The following is a 25,393-nucleotide window of genomic DNA, read 5'->3' as shown; positions in this document are numbered from 1 at the left end:
CAGGTTCAAGAACGGTGGTGCCCGGCCCCAGCGGCGCCCTTCTCCTTCCCTGTAGCTCGCTGGACTTTTGAGCCCCTACCCACTAAGCCAAAAGTTCGGGAATCGGGGGCCAAACCCCTTGGCCTCTGAGAATTAAGGAAGCTTCGTTTTCAGCCAGGAGGTCAAGGCGAGCAGGGAGTGGGGACTCGAACAATCGCATGTTTAGGTTTAAAACGTTAAAAAATAAAAATCACCCGAGTGGTTTTTTTTTTTTTTTTTCCATTTCACTTGGCACAATGCTGTATGATTTCGTCCTAAAAACTATTTATAAGCCTTTGTTCATTACTTTTGGCTACCTTTATGACATCTGTAGAGGAGAAACGAAAAGTGGCTTTAGATTCAGTTAAACTGCGATGCCCAGAAGGTAAATTGGAGGTCCCTTAACAGCTGGTTCTCGAAGATTTCCTCGAGGGAAGAAAAAAAATATGGTTAGTTTCCCCTAATTATCTCTCCGAAATGATTGCCAAAAAAACTCAAAGCAATATCCAGCTTTCTTGCCTCCTCCTGCTCGTCCCTCTTTAACCCAGACTGAGCCGAGGATGGCGGAAGGAGGCACATTGTGCAATTTCTTATTAAACACATCTGGAATATGCGCACTCTGGATTTAGTACCAGGGGTTTTACAAAGAGTTTATGACTGTGACAGAAAATTGTCCTTTTAACAAGTTTACAAGCAGTAATCACGGGGGCTTTTACAGGACCGGCCCTCTTGCTCCTCGCCGAATCTGCAGACATTTCCAAGATTCGCCAACTAAGGGAGCAGGAAGTGGGCCAGGGCGCCCTGCGAGACACAACTTCCACGAGCCTAAAATTATCCCAAGCGGAGCTGGGAGAGTGGGGGGTAGTCACCAGAGTAGGAAGAGAGGGCATGTAAGAAATTAAAGTAATTGGCCCTTCCTATTTTCCAGAGAGATTTCCGCAGCGTCCTTTGAAGCCTGTCAGGGTCATTGAAAGCTATCTTTGTGCAGGGTGTTTGTTTTGGGGAGTGAATGTAAAGAATGTGCAGAGATTCCCTGTGAGAGCCCCTCCTGCAGAGGGTGGCATTTCTCCGTGGCCCAAGACAGGGAGAATAAACACCCTAGTGACTTAAATAAACACCGACTTAATGATCCAAAACACTAACAAGGGAGATTGGGACCCTGAGCTCCCAAACCAAATGATGGTCTCTGAGTGGCTGTGTGCACATCTGTCCATCACTGGGGGAAAAACGACTTTATAAGTAAAAGTGTCTACAGTTAAGTACAGTGACCATTTCTCCCTGGAACTCAAAGCTATTTGACAGTTTTAAAAAATAAGAAGGCCTTGATTTCCCCACACACACCTCAGTTTTCCACACCAGAATAGAAAGAATAGGAAAGAGTAAGAAAGAAATAATCTATTAATGGTGACATTTACAGATGGGGGGAAATCAAAATTATGAAACTGTCATGTCAGAAAATAAATAGACTCTCCCTGGGGAACAATATTTTACAAAGCACAAGCAAGCCAATCCTGTTATCCTGAGTAGAATTTTAATAAATAATGCCATTTGTTTCACTAATTTTAAAAGCTAAATACAGAAGACACATCATTTTGCCTCAGGCAAAAATAATATGGAGCCTACATGATTACTGGGATTTTTCTAGACACTATCCGGCAGCACTGCAAAAGAGCTCCTGTCCTTCTGGTCTGCTTTCTATTTGTACAAATTAATTCACAATGTTTCTATCCTTGTTCTCCTTCCCTTTTTCTGTCTTCAAGCAGATAAATTATTTTTACTTTCACAGTCTTGTCATAAACTTGTTAACACAAAAGAGCTTAGTTAACATATGAATGCTGTGAAGAGATAGTGGTAAACAAAATTGCATATCTAAATAATAAAAGTTAATAAATACCCCAAGGCTAAATTCACTCTTTCTGTCATATAATTAATCTAGTTACTACTCTTGGTTCAGACGATGGCCTTCAAAGTACCCTGCAATTCACAGCCACCATTAAGTAAGAAAGAAAAAAAGTATTTTTTTTTTTTAAATAGGGCCCAATGATAGCAATACACCACTCACCTTTCAGAAACAGAATCATACTCCTGGTGTTCTACTAAGTTTTAATTTAGACTGCTTTAGGTACAATAGAAAAGAAACCTGAAAACACATGCTGTTTTAGTAACAAATACCAGGTTGCCAGATTCGTTGGCATACCTTTGCAAACTAGAAACTAGAAACAGGAGAAACCCTTAACAGGAGTAGGCTACAGATATGAAAGCTTTGAGGGCATGAGTAATGGCATTCAGGAAAGTGTTTTTTCACATTGGTACATTTTTAGAGTTTGTCATTAAAAAAAAAAACCCCAAGAAAACAAACAACAACCAAAAAATCCCACTAAATTTGACAAAAATAGTTGCATTACTAATGGTCACGTCTATTTCTGTCTCACATAGAGAGCATTAAGACATTTAGGCACTTGTTTTTTCCTCCTAATACTGTTCTTTTAATCTACATTAAATTGTTTAACACTAAATATGAAAAATGTAAACTTAATTTTTCCTCATCAAAGAAAGTCATAGATTGTGTTTTTCCTATTCACCTTAAGAATGTAATCAGTTCTTCTGAGCCTGGAGGCTCTTATTTTCACTATTTTTATCTCCCTTTCTCTTTCTCTCTCCATTTCCTTTTCCTCTTCACAACACATTTCTCCATATATAAATTAAAAGTAAATAATGAAAATCCAGTTGATTTGTAATTCCCATTCATTGAAAAAAAGAAAGGCTGCTGAAACAGGCGTATCAGTTGCCCAGAACTGAGACTGGGTGCCTGGGTGCTTTTGTTTGTTTGGGGTTTTTTAAAATTATTATTATTTTATTTTTTTATCCCCTGATCTCTGCATTGGGAAGGAAAATGCAAAAGTGGAAAGAGTTGGAGAGAAGAGGGAGATTAAGCTTGAGATCGCTGTTGGTTTTGATTTTTAAAAAGATATTTGTGAAAGTCCACCATTCCTTTATGCGCAAAGAACTCCAGAAACAAGCTGCAAAAATGTTCCTGATTTCTATTTACAAGTGTCCCTAGTCGCTGCAGTGGTTGCTGCTCCAGGCATCCCTTCGAGGCCCCAGTCCCTTCCCACCTAGGAACCCAAGTCCACCAGACTGGAGGTGAGGGGGCCGAGCAGAGAGTCTTGGAGCTGATGCTGGTGGGCCTGCAGACCGTGACTGGGCTGCGAGGCTGTTAAGCCCGGGAGAGAATAGTTTGAGCTCCTGGCGTGGCCCATATTGCCCTGCAGCAGAAGGACCGAGTTCTGGTCTGGACTTTGGGGAGGTGAGAATTCCTCTTCTGAGCTGGACATGAGCGGCTTGCCCCCTTCCAGAGGAGAGAGTTGGTTCTGCTTGTTGGAGGAGGAGTTATTGTTTTCGGTGTTCTCCCTAAGAAATAGAGGACAACACCATATGGTTAAAAAAAAAAAAAAAAAAAAAAAAAAAGGAGAAAAAAAAAGAGGGAGGGGGGGGGGGGGGAGGGGGGGGGAGGAAAGGGCCATTGTGCAATCTGTCACCAACCCAAACGGAGGAGCTCTACCCTTCCACCCATCCCCAAGGGTAATGGGGGAGGTGAGGAGTCAGAGGAGCCTGGAGAAATGGAGAGCTACAGACAGAGCCTCCTGTTAGGAGCCAGGTCCTTTTCTCTTTCAGATTTCAGAAAGCGATAGATTAGCAGGATTTATTTGAAACATACAAAATACATGTTTTAAATTTTGTTCAAGAAGTTACATTTAAATACATATCAACTAGAACCATATTTAAATGTGACTAACTTTGAAAATCTTTCAATAGATATTGGTGATAAAGAAATGATAGAGGACAGAGTCCAATGCACAAATGTTTGGGGTGAATCAAGTCCATTGCCTTGTTCCCATATGAGGAGACAAACATCCCGTTTTCCTGCCCCAGCCCAGAGTTGGTGGTTTTGGAGACACAGGACAGGTCATGGGAAGTGGTGCCCAGAGCGGCCCAGTGACCTGAGTAAACACAGGGAGCGCAGCCAGTCTCTCTGATTTCAACTGGAGTCGGCCCTCGGGCCTGGCTTATAGGACGGCCGTTTTGTAACTAAAGGCTAACTGCAAACATACAATCCCTGATCCTGTGTTACTTGCTAACCCTTCAGCCCCTCGTGTACCCTCTCAAACTTCCTACCAACACCCACCCTAACCCATCTTTTCTCGGCAGGGGAAACTTCGCCGCCCGGCACAGGCTGCCAGCGGGCGCGGCGCGCTGAGGCGTCAGTCCCGGCACTCGGTGCCGGTTAACTTCAGGATTTCGCTTCCCTTGCCGCTTCCGCCTTCCGAATGCTCGCCGGTCCTCCCGACTCCTAGCGCCTGTCTGTCTCCTCCTTTCCCCTTGTCCTCACAGTCTCTGTCTCCTGGCAAGCCCATTTCAGCAGAATTTATCCTGGCTCTGGTTTTCCACCAAGCAAGAAAGGAAGCAAGATCTTCCGCCCCCAGTCTTGGAAGCGAACAAAGGAAAACCTAAGCGGCCCCTGCGCTCAGATTTCCCCCAAACTCTTTGACTTCGCAGAGCGCTCTCCCCGCCACAGCCACCTCCCCACCGTTCTTCCGAATCTCTGTCGGAAACTCTACAGAGAACAGAAGGAGCCTGGCCAGGTGGCCGAAGGTGTTGCCCTGAGGTGGGGGAAGGTAGAGACCAATTTTGAAAACATTGCCTTATGAGCTCCAGTGCGACAGAAGGCTGCGAATGGAGACCCTTTCCTCGTCTGGGCAGGCGGCGCGCTCAGCCAGACCGACGGGCTGCAGTGCCGGGCCACGCGCGAGCGAGCACAACGAGGATCAACCCTTTCTTAATTTGGGGCGCCGGGGAGTAAATGCAGCGCCAACTCTCTCCAGAGCTCTCTTTTTGGTGTGTTTTTAAAAGACTCCTCCCTTTGTCCAGCTAGTGAGAAATGAAGCAGGCGACCCCTAATCCAAAAGACTATCGAGAGCGAGCAGTGGAGAACCGGCAGGGAGTGGGGGCAGAGCCAATGTCTCAGACCAGCTTCACACCCCTCTGGGGAGCAAGAGGAGAGAGGTTCGCTAACCTCAGCTCCCACCGAACTCCTTTCCTTGAGACACCAATCAACACTTCACTGCCCGTTGATTTAGAAACTCACTCTCCACCCACCACTCCAAGCCGCGGCCAGCCAGGGAGGTATGAAAACCAAACCTAGCGCCAATATTTCCCAACACACTCACATCCCAGAGAAACCCACGCGCGGGTGCTCAAAGCAAATGAGGCCCCATCCTTAGCAAAGAACCTCAGAGTTCATGAACTTTCGCTGCAGCGCCGCGGAGGCCTGCGCGCCTCCCCGTGGACGGGCTCCGGCCGGTGGGGAGCACTTGGTGGCTGGTGCCTGCGGGGGCGGGAGGGGGCGAAGGGGAAAGGAAGGCTTCCCGGGGTCGCCCGAGTCGCGGGAAGCACGCCGCGTACCTTTCCTTGGCCTCCGCGGCCCGGTCTCTTTGCCTCCGGTTCTTAAACCAGTTGCTGACCTGCGTGGTGGTGAGGCCAGTAGCTTCCGCCAGCTCCCGCTTCTCGCGCGGCGAGGGGTAGGGATTGTGCGCGTACCACTCCCGCAGGACACCCCTCGACTTCTCCTTGAAGCAGTAGCTGGTCTCCTCGCCGTCCCAGATGGTGCGCGGCAGTGGAAATTTTCGGCGCACCCGATATTTGCCCACGGCGCCCAGGGGTCGGCCGCGCAGCTTCTCGGCCTCCACATAATGCGCCTTCAGCCACAGTTGCTGCAGTTTGGGGTGGTTGTGAGGCGAGAACTGGTGGCTCTCCAGTATCTTGTAGAGCTCACGGAAGTTGCCGCGGTGGAAGGCGACCACCGCCTTGGCCTTGAGCACGCTCTCGTTCTTGTGCAGGTGGTCGCAGGCGGGCAGTGACCACAGGAACCTGCCCAGGCGCTCCAGGTTTCCGCCTTGCTGCAGAACCTCGCACACGCATGCCACTTGCTCCTGCGTGAAGCCAAACGACGGCAGCATCGACATGGCTGGGGCCTGCCGGGGCGCACGGCCCAGGCGCACGCGGCAGGGAGCAGAGCCGAGAGGCAGGGGGCGGCGGCCGCAGGGAGGGGGGCGCGGCTGTTCCTAACCTCCTCCTTAGGCTTTGCAAATGCGAAAACCCGAGTCAGAACTTAGAGGTGGGCAGCCAAGCAAGAGAAGGCGGAGGAGTAGGGTACGCTCTGAACACGGAACCGCCGGCGCACTCAGTAGCCTTTAAGGCCTTGCTGCCTCCGACCTCCAGCCCGGTGGATGCTGCTAGTTGCCGGGGAACTTGGTTTCTGTTCTCCCCGCAGCGGCCTTAAAGCTCGCAGCGTCCCCGGCACGCTGATTGGCTGCGGGCGGCGCCTATCCGGGGCTGGCCAGCCAGCGCGCCGCCCGGCTGGGCAGAGAGGCCGCGCCGCCCTTCGAGGCCGCACCGCCCAGCGCGGGGAGGGCGAGGCTGAGGAGCTGGGGGTTGGGGGTGTTGCCGGGGCTGCGCAGGGAGGGAGTGGTGGGAGGAGAAGGAAGAGGAAAGGTGCGAAGCCAGTTGGGGTCTGAGGGAGCTGCGCTGCGGAGGTGTGGGGAGGTAGAGAGTGGGTGAGCGCGTCAGGACCCTGCAGCGCCGGACCCGTCATCAGTATCACCTAAGAGGAGTCGCGCAAAACTCCGCACAAATCAATTACTCCAAACCTTAATTCCTCCCCTCTCCCTCCGTACTGTTGCTCTCATCCCTTACAAACTTGCCCTTTCCCGGTGAGCTCATATTTAATTACTTTAATGTTGGAATGAATAAATAATGGATTGATGAATAGCTTATGGAGCGCGATAAATAATTCAAGAGCAGACCTGGGTCTCCGCATGCAGCTTCTGGAACAGTGGCTTCTCTTCGGGTTGGCTTCAGCTTGAGAAGCCAACCCTATTTCCTTGCCCCTCCCCCCACCAACTCCCACTGTCCTCCCCCAGCTGCCGCACACCACCCTCCAAAGGGCACAAGTACTCCCAGTGGGACAGCGTTTCCCTCGTTCACAAAGGACCTCCATGATTTGAGACCAGGCAAAGAGGTGTTTAGAGCATACTTGCTGAGCACCTAGAGACTCCGAGCGTTCATTTGTGATTTGGTATCTTAATGTTCTGAGGTTGAAACCAGCAGGTTCCTGAAGCTTCTGGACTCAATTTCCCCATCTGTGCGGTTGCGTTTTCCAATGCCACTTCTGCTACTGAGGAATGCCGAAAAGCTTTACTTGCTATTAGCAAAAATGCTTTGGGAACCTCGTACGAAAGGCGCTGGATGTGGTGTAAATTAAATAAAATTGTGCCCGGCTCCAATAACCGTCCGGTTGTAACATAATCCTTACCCTGCTCTGAGAGGGACACTGCCCTCAAAGCGAGGACGACAGCGGCTCCAAGAAGATTAAATAAAGAGGGGTGTGTGTGTGTGTGTGTGTGTGTGTGTGTGTGTGTGTGTGTTGCAATGCTGGCCTATTTTGCTGCCAAGGAATGAGAGATGTACTGCAATTTAAGTCCCATCATCTGCTGTTTTGTTTATGTGTGGAGAATGCTTAGTAAAACTGCACAAACAAATGAAGTTGTAATTATCTTAAGCCTCATTTGCACACCTGGTTCCAAAGCAATTATTAAAAAGATTTTGAAGACAATTAGCCTCTCTAAACAAAGATAATCTATTGTCAGTAGCTGAGACCAGCAGGAGATAAGAACAATGCGTGGAGATAAGGGAAGCCAAATGGTGGAAGGAGAGTGACTTTATGACTATACTTATCTCTGATTAGAAGTTCAAAACAGAATTCTAAGTACACTTCAAAAATGCTTTTGATTTCAATGTGCCCTCTTAGTGAGTGGTGAAGAACAAACTGTGGGCTCCTTAAACTAGCTTGTCTTCTTTAAATATGTTTTCATTCCTTTAGTCAAAGAGCCCAGCACTACAGAACCTTTTGCATATTGAGATACAAGTGGGAGAAGGAGAAGCAGTGTCTGGGTTTCCCCTTTTATTATTAATATGGTTTTAAAATGATGTACCCAGTACAGTGCACCCTGCAACATACATTCTAAACTCATATAGGGTTCCCACTTCAGGGTTGCCACATGGGAGATTCCAAGTAGACAGGAAGCTGCTTCTCTGCTGAACATAATGCTTTCTGCATCCTTGAAACTCTTGCTTATTCCATGCAATTAGATCTTGGAAGCAGATGCTTATATTTCATTACCTTAGGCTTTTTTTTAAAAAAAAAATGCATTTAATGGGTGTGCATTCTTTCAAAAGAGCCTCTGCCATATAGTATGCCCAATGACTTTCTAAACTGGAAGCCTGGCACTGCTAAACCCAGAGCCACGTCTGGCAATTTCCCCTCACTGTCTCATTTTAGTGCTTATGTTTCACATGAAGTCTTAAGGAGCTGCAGTGTCCTCCCAGAAGGAATGTCTCTGCTTGAAACAGTCCTTATTGACATGGCAGCTGTGTGAGGACCGGAACGGAGGCTTAAACCCGGCTCTAAAAAATCAGTTAATACCCTAAAGTCTGGAGCAAGTGCGCACAATTACAAGGGGGGAGGGTCTTTAAGCACAACACGTCTCTTAAAAGACAGTTTGTTGAGTGTGAGGTCTGCTTTGTCATTAACAATTCTGTATTAGGAAATGAGGCATAGCCTGGACAAATAAGGGCAGGTATAAATTTACAGAGGATGACAGAGAGCAGAGAGATGGCAATTAGACACGAATAGGACCACCTTCCCCCCCACCCCACCCCGGCTTCCTCCAGACCTACCTGCCTATTTCTTTTTACCTGTCTTCAGAAGGAACCAGGACGTACTATACGTTGCCTTCAACTGGGAAAACGACGTGTAGAAGCTGTGATTGCGGGAACCCGGGTAGAAGAGAAGAGGTGCTCTTCTTCGGAGGCCGTGACTGGGCCCGCCAACATTTTTCCTCCCGCTTAATCCAATAGATCGCCTAACTGGAAAGGGAAAGTGCTCTGCGCTTTATATCAAGGAGTCTACCTGCTATTTCGATCCCTCGGTTAGGGGAACCAATTGTTATAAATGTTAATTATTGGCTCGGATATATAAGGTTTCCCAAAATGGAATCTTTTACTGAAAATCACTAAAAGAGATAAAATGACATGAATTTACAAACCACCTAAACCAAATGATCCATTTAAAATCGCACGCAGAAACGTTTGAGTTGTTCTGGTAACATAAAACCTTTGCTGTCAATGCAAATCGCACGAAAAGCAGAGATGCGTTGGAGATTTAAAGGAAAGGAGCAACTCTAGCCAGCGGCTGCTGCCCTCCCCGCAGCGCGGCTCGCGAGGGAACACCGCTGGCAAGGAGCGCCCGATGCTAGGTTTCGGCTCTCCAGTGCCTCCTCTGTGCAGGTAACGGCCGCATGCACATAATTAGTCGATAAAAAAGCATTCAATGGGACAGCATTAGCAGTTGCTAGGGTTTCTCAGCTGGGTTCACATAGGCCTTGATGCAAACACCCCTAGCTGGGACCCACTTGTTTCCCTTCTGGCTTGGAGCAAGATACTTTGGGGCTCCCGGGCAGCTTTCTTGGAATTCTTTCACCATCCAGAACGACGGTGAGGATCCTACTCTACCTACAAATATTTGGTAAGGGAGGGCACAGAGAGGTGTTTCTTCAATAAATTCGTGTCATCGCTCTGGGGCAGTGCGGAGACTCCCCAAATCCGGGCTGAAGTGCCAAAATTCTTTTTCTTGTGCTTAGTCGGAAACTCCGGGTGCCCTCGACCCTTGGGAACTCCGACTCTGACGGCCGGCGTGGCGCCGGAGTAGCAGCCCACCTGCTCCTGGGGGAGGCCGCTCCCCACGAGGTCTGAATAGGCCTGGGGCTCAGGCAGAGAGATTTGCGGACTCAGAGAAGAGAAACCCAAAACCAGTCCATTAGTAAATGAGTTTTGTGTTGTCAAGGTTCTTTCCCATCCACTTGCTGTTCTGAAAAATAGATCACGTTTCGTTATCTTTAGTGGGAATCTGCAACGTGACACCGGATCCGCGCGGCCCCCGCCTCCCTCCCTGCCTCTCTCTGCCTGGCTGAGGGGAGCAGGCAGGCCTCCTCAGCTTATTTCTGAACAATGAAGATTTGTCTGTTCCCCAAGTGTATTTATCTATGTATGGAGGGAGGAAGTTTTCTCCTGGAAGCGGGAAGCTCGAGAGCAGAGCCTCCTACTTCCTTGGTGCGAAAACGCCGCGCTGGCCCAAGATTCAGGGCAACCGCCGCCCCCCACCGCCACCACAGCCCACACCTGGACAAACAGAGCCAGCTGTGAGCCTGACTCGCCGCTGAAAACCGTGCTGCCCCGCGCAACTCCCGAAAATACCATCTCCGTATTGTCTCGAGGTCGGGGAAGGGAGAAAGAGAGAAACACACACAGACTGATGGACCGACTGAGGGTCAGGGGCTGGGAGAGAGCTCCAATTGGAGGGGAACAGAGCTGGGGTGTGTGTCTTTGGAAGAGTTATCCTCTCTCTCCCTCTACGTGTGTCCCCGCGGCAGGTCTTTCCCAGAGTGTGTCTCTAACTCTTTTATCCATCTGAAAGAGGACGCTCGTTCATTCTGTCTGTATGTGAACCTGTTTCTCATTCTCTCTCCTTATCTCTCTCTTCCTCTCTTTCTCCTCTTTCTCGTTGATTTTCCTGTTCCTCTTCCTCTTTCTTCCTCCTTCCCTCCCTCTCTCTCCCCCTCCTCCTCACCCCTCGCCGGCTCTCGGCGCTCGTTTTTATCTCTCCGGGACTGGGCACTGTGAGGTTTCACAGAGTGTGTTTATGTCACCCACTGACTGAGGCAGCACAGGTAAGTTCTCTTGAGAGTAGATCCTCAAGTCTGGGCGGTGTAGTAGGCCTTACTTGGCGAGAACCTTTCACAGGGAGTGGAGGGCCTGGCCTGCAGGGAGGGTGGGCAAAGGTGTATTGGCCACCTAGGGGAGAAAAGGGCTAACCAGCTGCCCTCAGAGAAAGCTCTGACCAATCGCCAGGTTTGAGCTAGAAGACCCTACTCAACATCAGATGGCAACTACCTCTCTGGAAAGTGGAGCCAAGGTGTCACAAGAAACAATTCTTAAGAATTTAAGGGACTCCGCGCCCCGCCCCCCCATTCCCTGTTTTTTAAAATCTCTCCTTAGGGCAGGTTTATGAAATGAAACTCTCCAAAACCGCTTATCTACCATTGAATTTCTAATCAACTTTTTTTTCTCAACTTATGTACATCCTGAATACCACATCTGTCTAAGCTAAAAAGAATTTCCTTTTGGGAGGTGAAAGCCTGCAGCTCCTCCTGTTCAGAGGAAAGTGCTAGTGACGGTAATGCAGGGTGACACTAAATAAACAGTTAGGGTGGACTGGAAAGATGGAGTTAATTATCCAGTGAGCTGCATTTCAGCCCGGACCATCAGGGGCTGATTTGTTTTGGCTCATATTTGGAGGAAGGAGACAAACCACTCTCTTCTCCACATCTCCTTGGGATCCTGATGATTCATGTCTTCAACAAAACAAAAAACAACCACTACCCAGGTATCACTGCTTCACTTAAATTTTGGTTTATTACTCCTCTGCAGGCTCTGAAAAAAATGTCCACTCCATTGCCCCATATCCCTGGAGGGAAGAATAAAAGCGACTCAAAAATGCACTCCCACGAGAAAAAAAAAATGAAGCTATTTAGAGTCCAAATGGTAAGGAGGCCCAATGACAAGGAAAGCAGATATTTAGGGCTCCTCCCCATCTCTTCACTTGAATTCTTACAATAAACTTATAAAACTACGTGTTTATAAAAACTAAGATATTGGCTTGGTTTCATGATGGTTTTACTCCGCTCTCCAAAAAATCAGGCTTCGTGAAATTTGAAATGCAATTAGATTTATCGTTAGCGTGATTCATTGACTATCTGGTTTCCTCAGGTAAACTTGCACTTACATATAAATCCTAGTAATTTGAAACTTCTCCCTCCCCACTTTGCCTCCCCCACATTCTGATATTAATAATCCCCGGCTGCCCCTCTTTCCGGGTCATTACGGTACTGCTGGTCTCTAATCAATCCTAATGCGATGGCAATTGGAGTCCCTGATGACTGCGTCTCAGGTTTCTTGTAATGGCTCTACCACATTTTCCTGGACCTCCTTCTTTAACCTGAGATGCCAGGGGGACGAGTCTCTTCTCGGCTGCTGATTACTTCAAGATGTGGGGGCTGGTTTGAGCCGAAGGATAAAGACACGCGCACAGCGTGGCTGCCCACAGCAGGCTGGGCGGCTGGCGAGAGCAGACATATGCACGCGGGGCGCTGCCACCCGAAAACCTTTCGCTACTCTCTTTTCTTTCCCCCCATTTTCCAGGCCCAAACTCACCCTGGTGGACCGAGATGAAGATTCTTAGAGCAGATTTTTTTTTTTTTTTTCCCCTGGTGCGGAAAGGCCTGGTGGTCTCTGGGACTCTCCAGTTATCGAGCGTTCCCACCCTACAGCGTCCACCCAGCCGCAGGCCTGCCCCTGGTTCAGGAGTGAACGCCTTCTCCCATTGCAAAGAGCCAGCTTCTCTTTCCTTCGGGTCGTTTTCTCCCGATGCCTTCCTCCTCCCCAATTGCCCAGTTGTAGAGTGGGTGTCCTGAAGAGAGACTGGAATCTCCGTCCCGCCGCCCCCCGCCCCCATCTCATTCACTAACCCTTGACCTTTCTCCTGTTCCTTATCCCAGCGGTGCCTGAAGTTCCCAACCTGTTCCTGACCCAAAACCCAGACCCTGAGACCAGAAGCTTGGCCTGGTCCTGTTGGGATATGACCTCTTCTCCCTCGACTTTTGGGGATTCGTCGCTGGGAATCCTTAGCCTTTAGAGATAAAGGGCCAACACTCCTTTCTCGCTGGTGCCACCCGGAGAGGACCACAAGTGGGAACTTGCGCCTGCCTCCCTTCTCCCCGGCCGAAAGCTCTAGTTCGCCTCCCCTACTCCCAGTCCAGGCTCGGCAGCCAGGCAATCAGCATGCTCGAGGCATTTGTATTCTTCCATTTCTCAGCCTGAGCCTTTTAGTGTAACCCGAGCTCAGGATAATTGCCACGTCTCTGCCGTGATACTTTTTAAAACAAGATAATGCTTCTGAATTGCGGAAGAAAGTACTGCGGACAAATTGGGCGCTGAGCTGCTGAGATGGATCGCTTTGTTAGTTGGGGCCAGTGGTTTGTGACTCAATTAGTGCATTTCTGGAAGCCGCCTGTGTTGTGCAGTAGGGTCAGCTGGAAGCAAACTACCCATGTGGCACCCAGGAGCGGGTAGGAATTCGGGGGGGTGGGAGCACTTCAGGCCTGTACCTCAGTCGGTGCATACCCACGCCGTGGATCTCTTTTTGCATTCTCACGCAAGCATATTGTTCGGGTTCTAAAGGATCCAGATTTTCGCGGACAGAAGCTCGACCGCCTCTGTTCCCAGAAGGGCCGCGCGGCGTTTGTCTGAATGACCAGTCCTCTGAGCAGTGGGAAAAGAGATATTGGGTAGAGGGTGCTGGGAAGGTGCCCACTCACCCATGCTCCTCTGCGCGTCTCGCCCACTCGCTTAGGCTTGGACTTTGAAACAAGGTTTCCAACACCGCTGCAGTGCTTGACAAAGCCCTCCTGGAAGCCAGCAGGGTGAGGCTGCCAGCAAACAGGCGGGCTGCGAGGGACGCTTTTAGGACTTGGAAGAAGGCTGTAAGATGTTTCCTTACCTCTGCTCAAGTTCACCCGCCACCCTCACCCAACACCCCGATGCAGACCCGGGTCAACGTTTCGCGGACTGATCCTGGGCCTCAGTATAACACGCTGTGCCAGGTGCGCGAGGGCAACCAAGTATCCGCGCGTGGACGCCGGGGGAGGCTTCGCCGCCCCGTGTGCTCGCAGCCCTTTCCGCTGGCCCGCAGCGCGGGATCTCGGAGAGCTGGGCCTCACCCGTTGCCCCGCCGCCTGCACCAGAAACTCCCTCCCCGGGCTGCGCAGGAGCTCTCGGGTGCCGCGACTGCGCGGGGCCGACTCAGCCCAGGCTTGTAGCCAGAGGTCGCGCTATCTCGCCGGGCTGGCATGAGGGCTGGGACGCGGGCGGGCTTCCGCCCCTGCTCGCTGCTCTCTGGGGTTGTTCCCTCGGGCGGTGCGTGGGGCCCACAGGCGTTGGGGCAGGAGGAAAGAGGGGCCGGGGCCTGAAGGGCGGGGACCACAAGGAGGCGCGGGGAGGACAGTGGAGCGGAGAGCCCGCGCAGGCCGGCGGCGGCGCGGCGGGAGGAGAAAGAGGGCGCTGTCTTCCTGGCAAAGCAGTTTTCGCCCGGCCGGCAGGAACCGAAACAAAAAACAAACACAAGAAAGAAAATCTGCCCGGCCGAGCCCCCGGAGTGAAGAGCGCGTGGCGGGAAGGGTCTGGGATAGCGGAGCGGATTCTCGGCCCAAAGCCCGGGACCGCTCAGCCCACCTTGGCCTCGCCAGCGCCACGTAGTCCCGGACAGGACTTGCGAGGAGGGAGTTTTCTTTGGCTTCTTTAGCTGTCTCCATAATCGCCTTCTTTTACTGTCTCCATAATCGCCTTGTTTTAGGGCCATGCCTCCCTCACTTTTTCCCTCCAAAAACTGGAGGCGTTGGGATAAGGACGGCGACGCTTCGCTGGCGAATGAGGTGCCTCAGTTTGCCCGAGACGAGCGGGGGAATCGGGATCTCCTTTCAGTAAGCGGAGCCGGCTTCTCGGTTTCGCGGAACCTGTGGCCGGAAGCCGCGACCCTAGCCAGTCCTTCGCGTCGAAGCGCCGCAGCAGGAGGACTTAGTTTGGCCGCGCATTGCCCAGGAACAGCAAAGAGATGGAAGACCGTCTCATTTAACGTCACCAACTGGCCGGGAAGCACACGCAGAGACCAATAAGGTCCCAAAGACAACTACTATCAACCATTCTCCACCCAAATCCACACATCAAAAAAACTGAACTTGTATTAATGCGGGTGAAACAGCTATCCCTCCATTCCAAAAGTACATACTTCTCTGTCATCTACCCAGGATAATGTGTTCTTGCCATGAGCGTAGTAAACCAGACAAAGCAAAACAAAAGGATCCCAGACTCACTTCTCTTCTGCCTTGAAAGGTCACTCTGGATTCATGGACGTAAAGGCCCTCCTGATTTGTACATAGACACTAGAGCCGATCATCTCCATCCACGTCTGCCGCCAGAGCGCCTCAAACTCCAGTCTCTATTTGAATTTCCTGGGAAGTCTTGACTCTTCTGTAACCCTCCAGCAGAATCCAGAATCCTGGTGGCCTTGTAGTTCCGCCTTTGGCAGGAGGGCTATTTCCTAGGAGTAACTGGGTGGGCTGCAGTCCGCCTGCCTCTTCACATTGAGAAGCGCTTCTCTTGTGGGAACGTCTGTTTCTATTCAGCCGATTTTCTAATTTCTTTGATCAGCCTAAATATTTTCTTGGCAAACGGAAATTGACCATGCCATGAATATGATAACAACCTGCTTGGAAAAAAAGCTATTTTGTTTCCAAGCAGGAGAAAGAAAAGGGGTGGGGGGGACGGTGGAGGAGGCTGGCTGTTAGGAATGCCTGTAACAGATTCCAGCATATACATCTTTTTGCAATCTCTGAAGCAGCTTTGTGAAAACTGCCTTTTCTCTCTCGTGAAGCTTCTTTCCTTTCTCTCCTCTCAGTTAAAAACACACCTGGTCTCCTAAAAGCCTTTGATACTCTTTATTAAAAAATAGAACTTCAATGGATGCCTCAGGAGACTTTCCCTTTAAAACACAGATGAAAGGCAAGGTTAACACAATGTTCTCTTAATCCCTTTGCCTTCTGAGTCAAAATAAATATTTTCTTCTGCATGTGATTGTACATCCTGCCATTTGGCTATGGCTATAAGCAAATTGACGGTAATAAAAGTGTTTTGAGGCCTTGTATTAAATGCCGTTCTCTTGAAACCAAGGGAGGGGAGGGAGGAGCCTTACTTCACAGGCAAGAACTGGTGGATTTCTGAAAAAGCTGCAAGAAAAGGACCTTTCACCTCTCATTAGTGATGCCATCAGTGCTCAGGCAGAGTGGAGCTGAGGTCATGTTACATATGGCACACAGTCTGCTCAGCACTTGAAACGTCAGCTTTGAAATTTTAGAGAGGGGAAAGGTCATCTTTAATAAGCTAAAGTCTGGGGCTCCCATTGCCCTCATTGCTAGCTGGGTGGGTGTCCATATGCTTCAAACCCTCTGCACAAGTTTTTTCTTTTTTCTTTTTCTTTTTAATTTGCAGTTTTAAGCTGATTTTTGTTTCTTCATTGAAATCTTAATGTTTTCAGCTGTTAATACTCCAAAAGGCCTTTCATTTTTGTAACAACTTTGTCATCTTTCCTTTTCTTTTCATGCAATCATAAAACTGTCTGTTCTGAGTGATAGCTTTTTAGAGCTCAACTTCCCAGGAGAAATGAAGTGTATCTGTCCATCTGCATACATGAATCTAGACATGTGGGCTATAGGGTTACTCTTCTGAATGGGTAATTTAGACTTCACTCTCGTATACTCATTATTTACTGAACCTTCAAAACATTGAAACTTCCGTATTATATGAAAACACTAGTTTCTGAAAACTTCCTGGGTACTACTAAAATTTTTCATGCCAGTTACTGAAATTTCACATTTTATTTTTACCATATGGGAGAAACTCTCAAATCAGAATATACCGCTTTTTCTAGAAGGCTTGAAATTAAGACTACCCAACAGATCCTATAATGGTAGATACAGTACTGAAAAAAAAAGGTGCTAACATCTCACTTTCTTGTTCAGAAAATATTAGAAACATTTGTGATTGTTTCATCCTCATATTTGTTCAAGAAGTGAAGTCAGGCCGGGCGCGGTGGCTCAAGCCTGTAATCCCAGCACTTTGGGAGGCCGAGACGGGCGGATCACGAGGTGAGGAGATGGAGACTATACTGGCTAACACGGTGAAACCCCGTCTCTACTAAAAAAATACAAAAAACTAGCTGGGCGAGGTGGCGGGCTCCTGTAGTCCCAGCTACTCCGGAGGCTGAGGCACAAGAATGGCGTAAACCCAGGAGGCGGAGCTTGTAGTGACTCCGTCTCAAAAAAAAAAAAAAAAGAAGAAGAAGTGAGGTCAACCATAGCTCACGCCTGTAATCACACACTTTGGGAGGCCAAGGTGGGCGGATCACCTGAGGTCAGGAGTTCAAGACCAGCCTGGTCAATATAGTGAAATCCCATTTCTACCAAAAATACAGAAATTAGCCGGGCATGGTGGCACATGCTTGTAATCCCAGATACTTAGGAGGCTGAAGCAGGAGAATCACTTAAACCTGGGCAGCAGAGGTTGCAGTGAGCTGAGATCGCATCACTGCAGTCCACCCTGGGTGACAGATAAGACTCCATCTCAAAACAAAACAAAACAAAAAAACCAAAGCAACTGAACTATCCCCAAATCTCTTCACAGCCACTGTAAAGATGGATAAAAATACTTTTATGTAGGCCGGGTGCGGTGGCTCAAGCCTGTAATCCCAGCACTTTGGGAGGCTGAGGTGGGTGCATCACAAGGTCAGGCGTTCAAGACCAGCCTGGCCAACATGGTGAAACACCGTCTCTACTAAAAATACAAAAATTAGCCGGGCCTGGTGGCGCTCCCCCGTAATCCCAGCTACTCAAGAGGCTGAGGCAGGAGAATTGCTTGAACCCAGGAGGCAGAGGTTGCAGTGAGCCGAGATGCGCCACTGCACTTCAGCCTGGGAGACAGAGCAAGACTATGTCTCAACAAAAATAATAACAATACTTTTATGTAACCTTGTAAGGAACCTCTCAATAGTGATTTGTTACTCAGTTCCAGAACATTTGTTTTCATATGGACCCACAGTCCAAGAGGAGCAGCCTCAGCACACCATTACATGCATTCCTCACTTATTTTTCTTTGTATCTGTCAACTCTTTTTTTTTTTTTTTTTTTTTTTTTTTTTTTTTTTTTACCTTTTTTAGAGATGGGTTCTTGCTACATTTCCCAGGCTGCACTCAAACTCCTGGGCTCAAGCAATCCTCCCACCATAGCCTCCTGAGTAACTGGGACTATAGGCATGTGCCAACATGCCTGGCTACTTGTCAACCTTTTTCTTTTTTTTTTTTTTTTTTTTTGAGACAGAGTCTCCCTCTGTCGCCCAGGCTGGAGTGCAGTGGTGCAATCTCTGCTCACTGCAACCTCTGCCTCTGGGATTCAAGCGATTCTCCTGCCTCAGCCTCCCGAGTAGCTGGGATTACAGATGCCCGCCACCATGCCCGGCTAATTTTTGTATTTTTAGTAGAGATGAGGTTTCACCATGTTAGCCAGGCTGGTCTCAAACTCCTGACCTCAGGTGATCCACCCTTCTCGGCCTCCCAAAGTGCTGTGATTACAGGCGTGAGCCACTGCGCCCAGCCCTTGTCAACCCATTTTATCTGTTTATGTATACCAGATTCTGATTCTTTTTCCAGTTTTTTCTTCTTTTTTCATAAAAGTTACATATCTTGGGCTTATAAAATTAACTTTAAAAATAACACAACAGGCCGGGCGCGGTGGCTCAAGCCTGTAATCCCAGAACTTTGGGAGGCCGAGACGGGCGGATCACGAGGTCAGGAGATCGAGACCATCCTGGCTAAACCGGTGAAACCCCGTCTCTACTAAAAAATACAAAAAACTAGCCGGGCGAGGTGGCGGGCGCCTGTAGTCCCAGCCACTCAGGAGGCTGAGGCAGGAGAATGGCCTGAACCCAGGAGGCGGAGCTTGCAGTGAGCTGAGATCCGGCCACTGCACTCCAGCCTGGGCGACAGAGCGAGACTCCGTCGCAAAAAAAAAAAAAAATAAAAAAAAAAAAAGAAAAAAAAAAAAAAAACTATAGCCGGGCGAGGTGGCGGGCGCCTGTAGTCCCAGCTACTCCGGAGGCTGAGGCAGGAGAATGGTGTAAACCCGTGAGGCGGAGCTTGCAGTGAGCTGAGATCCAGCCACTGTACTCCAGCCTGGGCGACAGAGCGAGACTCTGTCTCGAAAAAAAAAAAAAGTGTAAATAAAATAACACAACAATGTATGCTAATCAGCTTCAAACAAGTATATTCAATTATATTTTAAAATCCTTTTTCCCACTCTGCAAATCGAAAATATTGGAAAAATCTTTAAACATTCTCTTGAGCCAACTAGGGGTTCCTTATTACTAAAGAAGTTAATGATGGCAATATGCAGATAGGTGTTGGTTTTGCTTTGTGTCTAATCGGATTCTCAAAAATCCTTAATTTCAAGTGAGCAAAATTTTAAAAGAACAGTTTTGCATAATAGCAACTGAAACTATAAATGGGAAGGATGATTTTTACAAGCAAATGACATTAAGTAAATAATTTATTTCTAATCACTTTGCTACATTAGGGTTTACTGCTAATGAGCTAGTGGACTCTGTGATACTTTAGCTAACCCAAGGCACTTGAGGCTTTGATGACCCAAATGGTTTAGTAAGTTCAATCAATCTAGTCAATAGAAAGTGAAGATAAAGATGCACGCTGTGGTCTTAGGGAGTGCAAGTGCATGCATATGTGTGTGTACATATGTGTTTGGGAGGGAGATTATGTTGCTTTTTCAATTTTAAAGTTCCCCAAATACTCCTGGAAAATTTATGAGCAGATTGCATCACTCCAGTAAGCCTGAAAAAGCAAGAAGTGAAATATTTCAAGAGGCAGATTCATCAATGATAGGTTAATAACTCCTTAAAGGCCTATAAAAGGAATCATAATAATTTTCTTTTCTTTTCTTTTTTTTTTTTTTTTTTTTGAGACAGAGTCACACTCTGTCACCCAGGCTGGAGTGCAATGACACAATCTTGGCCTCACAGCAACCTCCACCTCCCAGGTTCAAGCAATTCTCCTGCCTCAGTCTCCCAAGTAGCTGGGATTACAGGTGCCTGCCACCATGCCCAGATAATTTTTGTATGGGGGGGTTTCACCATATTGGCCAGGCTGGTCTCGAACTCCCAACCTCAGGTGATCCGCCTGCCTCAGCCTCTCGAAGTTCTGGGATTACAGGCATGAGCCACCACGCCGAGCCCAATTTTCATTTCTTTTAGCATACCTCATTCAAGAACATGTAATATTTTACGTGCCTGATCTCATCTCATCAAAATTCAAAATTTTGGGAAGTATCATCCTTATTACAAACAGTGATTATCTCTATTATAAAAACAGCAAAAGCTGGGCACAGTGGCTCAAGCCTGTAATCACAACACTTTAGGAGGCTGAGATGGGAGGATCACTTGAGCCCAGGAGTTCAAGACCAGCCTGCGAAACATAGTGAGACCCTGTCTCTACAAAACTTTTAAAAGCCAGGCATGGTGGTATGCGCCTCTGGTCCCAGTTACTGGGGAGGCTGTAGCCAGAGTATTACTTGAGCCCAGGAGTTTGAGGCTGTAGTGAGCTATGATTGTACCATTGCACTCTAGCCTGGGCAACAGAGCAAGACCCTGCTTAAAAAAAAAAAAAAAATCCAAAACACCGTGGCAGAGAGTTTGCGTAATTTGCTTAAGGTAATATAATTCAGAGGCAGTTTGGGGGCAAGAGCTATAAATCCCAGATCCTTCCCAATTTATTTAAAAGGCAATTTTTCACAAAGAGGTCAGTGATTAAAGTGACTTGGATTTAGTGAGTTTTTGTAAAATATTTTTTTCCTTAAACTATTTTGGAAAATATTTTTTTCTTCTATAATTCAGGGTCAAGATTTGTGAGAAATTTTATAAATGTCTTTAAATTACCAAGAAAAATAATGTAACATGAAGTGGCATCAGCCCACCTCGATCTGGTAGTTCTTCCATTCTGTCTGGAAATAAGCCATAGTCTTAGTTGGTACAAATGTCATGTGGGAGGAGACACACAGATTACAGAACCATGAGGTAATTATTACAGCTTAACTGTCCCACACAGAAGCTATTAAGTGATCATAAACAGTGTTACAATAGAATACACATCCTATGACAAGGTTTGGCCTGTACTTTCACTGCTTACAATTCTTTCTTTGGCTTATTGAGGAGAAGAAATACAAGATATACTAGAAATTAAGAATTTGGTTGATCTTTAGGGCAATGTTTCACAAACTGTAGTGTACGTGCAAATGACCTGAGACATTTATAAAATATAGTTTACTGGACCCTGCCCCAGGAGTTTCTGATTCCCTCAAAGTGGGACCATAAAATCTGCATTTTAACAAGCACCTCAGATCATTTATTTTTGAGACGGAGTTTCGCTCTGTCGCCCCGGCTGGAGTGCAATGGCATGATCTCGGCTCACTGCCACCTCCGCCTCCCGGGTTCAAACGATTCGCCAGCCTCAGCCTCCAGAGTAGCTGGGATTACAGGCGCTCGCCACCATACCCAGCTAAATTTTGCATTTTTAGTAGAGATGTAGTTTTGCCATGTCGGCCAGGCTGGTCTCAAACTTCTGACCTCAGGTGATCCACCCACCTCAGCCTCCGGAAGTGCTGGGATTACAGGCTTGAGTCACTGAGCCCAGATAATTTTGATGCAGCTGGTCGGTGGGCTTTGAGAATAAACATCCACTCTGCCTAAGAGCAGAGCATAACAAATCAGCAGGAGTAAGTCTAAACTTCAAATTTTTACCTAATCAAAATTTACTTTTCTTTGTACCATTTTGGCAGGATGGGAGGAGAATCTTTGGGTTTCTGAAGAATTTTGTAGGAATTAAAATGTCTCTAGCTAGTAATTGGATATGAAATCATTTGTCCTTTTTAGGTGATTGATCTTGCTAAATGAGACAGTAGGAAGTGACACCAGATCAGGAGTGACAAGAAAGAAAAACCTCTGAAGAAAATACAAGCACCGTTGCAAAAATTAAGCAAATCTCATGGTCCAATGAACAGTGCAGGGTAGCCAGTATTGCTACCTAAATGCCAGCTTAAATGGCCAAAAGTTTTTAAACATCTCTTCATTGTACATGACCCCTGTGGAATAGTGTGACTCAATTAGACCTGCCCTCCCTCTAGATTTGCAAGAAATGGAGATGCTCTGGAGAGTTGTCACAATATGATAAAAGGAGTAGAAAATAGGCTCTATGAAGAAGTTAAAAGTGGTTGTCCAGGCTGGGCACAGTGGCTCACGCCTGTAATCCCAGCACTTTGGGAGGCTGAGGCAGGCAGATCACCTGAGGTCTGGAGTTCAAGACTAACCTGGCCAAAATGGCGAAATCCTGTCTCTACTAAAAATACAAAAATTAGCCAGGCATGGTGGTGTGGTGCATGCCTGCAGTCCCAGCTACTTGGGAGACTGAGGCAGGAAAATCACATGAACCCTGGAGGCGGAGGTTGCTGTGAGCAGAGATCGCACCACTGCACTCCAGCCTGGGCAACAGAGGGAGATTCCGGCTCAAAAAAAAAAAAAGTTGTTGTCTACATTGCAAATAGAGGTCATCTGTTGCTTATAAAGGTTTATAAAGGGTTTTTATAACAAAGAACGCATAAATCACAGCTTCTCATTCATAAAAGATATTAAATACTGAAAAGATTAATTATCATAATTTATAATATTTTCCCTTTAAAGATAACTTGAAAATGAGATAATGGAAACATAGACACCAGACTCTTTGCTGTTGGAAGAGGCTGAGAAGTCAACTGGCAGTTGAACCTGCCAATCTTAGTAGAATCCTTTAGAAAACATTCTTGGTGGGACAACCCTCAGCTCTGCTTAAACACTTGAATATTGGAGAACTCATTATTTCACATCTGTCTTGCATGTTTCAAGACACATCAAAACAAGAAAGATGTATATGGTGATCGTAAAGTCACATGGAATCCATGATCCTGTACAAACTAGATAAAATGTGAATAACATGGAGGGGCTCTTCTAATTACTTGTTGGTCAAGTAGAAAGTAAACTGTACTAGCTAAACTGCTTTCTCAAGTTTCCATTTTAGGTATTTCTACTGTTTGCTCACTGCCTAGCAGGCTTCTGGAGTTCACTATAGGAAAAGTAAATATTGTCATTTCAAATAAAGCACTGTTTATTATATAACAGAACAGAGGCTGCTTTCTATTTTTGAGACTCTGCTAAATTAATTGCGGACAGTAGCCAAAGCAGCTGCCCAGGAGATGGTGTTTTCCAACAGCTACGGTTCTTAAAGCTAAACTGGGATTCATGTTTGTCTATAAAGTGGCATCACATTGTTCTTTTCATCAAATATGTTTGGCTGCTATAGGGATTTCATAAATGGGGGTACCATTTGTACTACTTTACCAGCCCATGTGACTCCTGCATTGAGGACAAATGATAAGCCAAGACAGATAAAGTCAAACTTGAAGGCTTCCATGAATGAGAGTCAGCCCAGATTCTTCTAAATGAAAGAGAAAAGATGGCCTTAATGCCCATTTCCATCTAAAACAGGGTTTCCAAAACTTTGGTAGGTTGAGATTGGGCTCAGTACTTTTAATAATGTTTTAATAATGTTTCCACATCCATTTTGATCTGGTGCCCATACTTTGCTACCTATATTTTGAGAAATACCAGTCTAAATCAGTGATAGGGAAAATACATCTGGACTGAGTGGTGATTTAAAAGAAACAAAGTTTTAGTTAAAAAGAGAATGTTATTTCAGGAATAACACTTTGCACTTCCATAACACTTTCTGTCTTTCAAAGGACTTCTTACACTTGATCCTCACTTGTGAGATGGATTAGGAGGGACAATATTATTAACTTTATTTTACAAATAAAGAAACTGAGACAGAGTAGCTAAGTGACTGGATATGGGGGGTGGAAGCCTGAGCTTTCCCATCTTTGTTTACACAATTCAGTCTCATTTTTAGCAGATCAAAACATACAGATAAACCTCAAGCTCTTGAGGGCCGGGCGCGGTGGCTCAAGCCTGTAATCCCAGCACTTTGGGAGGCCGAGACGGGCGCATCACGAGGTCAGGAGATCGAGACCATCCTGGCTAACACGGTGAAACCCTGTCTCTACTAAAAAACACAAAAAAACTAGCCGGGCGAGGTGGCGGGCGCCTGTAATCCCAGCTACTCCAGAGGCTGAGGCAGGAGAATAGCGTGAACCCAGGAGGCGGAGCTTGCAGTGAGCTGAGATCTGGCCACTGCACTCTAGCCTGGGCGACACAGCAAGACTCCATCTCAAAAAAAAAAAAAAAAAAAAAAAAAAAACCTCAAGCTCTTTAATGGCTATAACATATTTCATGGCTATTATTTTAATTATCTAACTGTTTTAGATAATTTAGATAATCATCAAAGACATGTTGATGAATGTGTCTTTTTTCCCCAAGCTTTTTCTTGTGGGTAATGTTTATTACCCACACATATGTACATACACCCACCCACACCCCCCCACACACACACATATATATTTTTTCAGATAGCATCTCACTCTGTTGCCCAGACTAGAGTGCAGTGGCACAATCACAGCTCACTGCAGCTTCCACTTCCTGGGTTCAAGCAATCTTCCCTCCTCAACCTGTCAAGTAGCTGGGACTGCAGTTACACACCACCATGCCCCACCAATTTTTTTATTTTTGTAGAGACAGGGTCTCACTACATTTCCCAGGCTGGTCCTGAACTCCTGGACTCAAGCAGTCCTCCCACCTCAGCCTCCAAAGTGCTGGGACTATAGGTGTGAGCCACCATGCCCAACTGGGGTAGATGTATTAAAATTTTCATGTATATTATTAGATTGGCCTTCAAAAATGTGTACCATTTTGTACAACCCTTGACAACATACAAAAAACTATCTTTCCCTAAATGCCTGTTTAATCTTTGCCCATCTAATTGGAAAAATGTGGCAAATTTAAAATTTTTCATTTTTATTACTAATGCAGTTAGCATCTTTCAAAATTATGTCTAAGTAAATATAATGAGATAAAGCATACAAATCTAAAGTATACAGATCAATGGCTTTTTAACATATATATCATCTGAGTAACCATCATCCAGATATATAACACATTTATACTATTTCTACTATTAATACCTCAGAAAGTTCTCTCTTGCCACTTTACCCACCTATCCAGAGATAATCAAGCAAAATGAACTATTATTAGAAGTCAGAAGACTGCTAATATTAGATGCTGACTTGTAATAGTAATTCATTTTGCCTGTTCTTGAATTTAATATCAATGAAAGCAAACAGTTTTATGATGTCTATGCTCAACATAGTATCTGTGAAGGCTGGGTGTGGTAGCTCACACCTATAATTCCAGCATTTTTGGAGGCCAAGGTGGGCAAATTGCCTGAGATCAGGAGTTCGAGACCAGCCTGGCCATCATGGCAAACCCCATCCCAACTGAAAATGCAAAAATTAGCCGGGCATGGTGGCACGTGCCTGTAATCCCAGCTACT

The 25,393-nt window shown here is 46.9% G+C and overlaps 1 protein-coding gene across 1 annotated transcript; it reads right to left on the bottom strand.

Moving 5' to 3' along the window:
* Positions 1–259: 259 nt before the first annotated feature.
* On the bottom strand, positions 260–6,329 carry SIX1 (SIX homeobox 1). The gene is made up of 2 exons (XM_023230043.2): positions 5,482–6,329; positions 260–3,429 (listed from the first exon to the last, which is right to left on the bottom strand). The coding sequence occupies exons 1-2, from the start codon at positions 6,039–6,041 to the stop codon at positions 3,135–3,137; spliced, it is 855 nt and encodes a 284-aa protein (XP_023085811.1). The 5' UTR covers positions 6,042–6,329; the 3' UTR covers positions 260–3,134.
* Positions 6,330–25,393: the final 19,064 nt, after the last annotated feature.

This window comes from Piliocolobus tephrosceles, chromosome 6 (genome assembly GCF_002776525.5).
Source record: "Piliocolobus tephrosceles isolate RC106 chromosome 6, ASM277652v3, whole genome shotgun sequence".
NCBI classification, from domain to species: domain Eukaryota; kingdom Metazoa; phylum Chordata; class Mammalia; order Primates; family Cercopithecidae; genus Piliocolobus; species Piliocolobus tephrosceles.
This window is presented reverse-complemented; position numbering and strand designations above follow the sequence as displayed.

Excerpts from the sequence above, each read along its gene's own strand:
- SIX1 (XM_023230043.2), bottom strand. The coding sequence starts at position 6,041 with ATGTCGATGCTGCCGTCGTTTGGCTTCACGCAGGAGCAAGTGGCATGC. Across the intron at positions 3,430-5,481 it reads GCCGCGGAGGCCAAGGAAAG|GGAGAACACCGAAAACAATA; the intron begins GTACGCGGCGTG and ends TCTATTTCTTAG.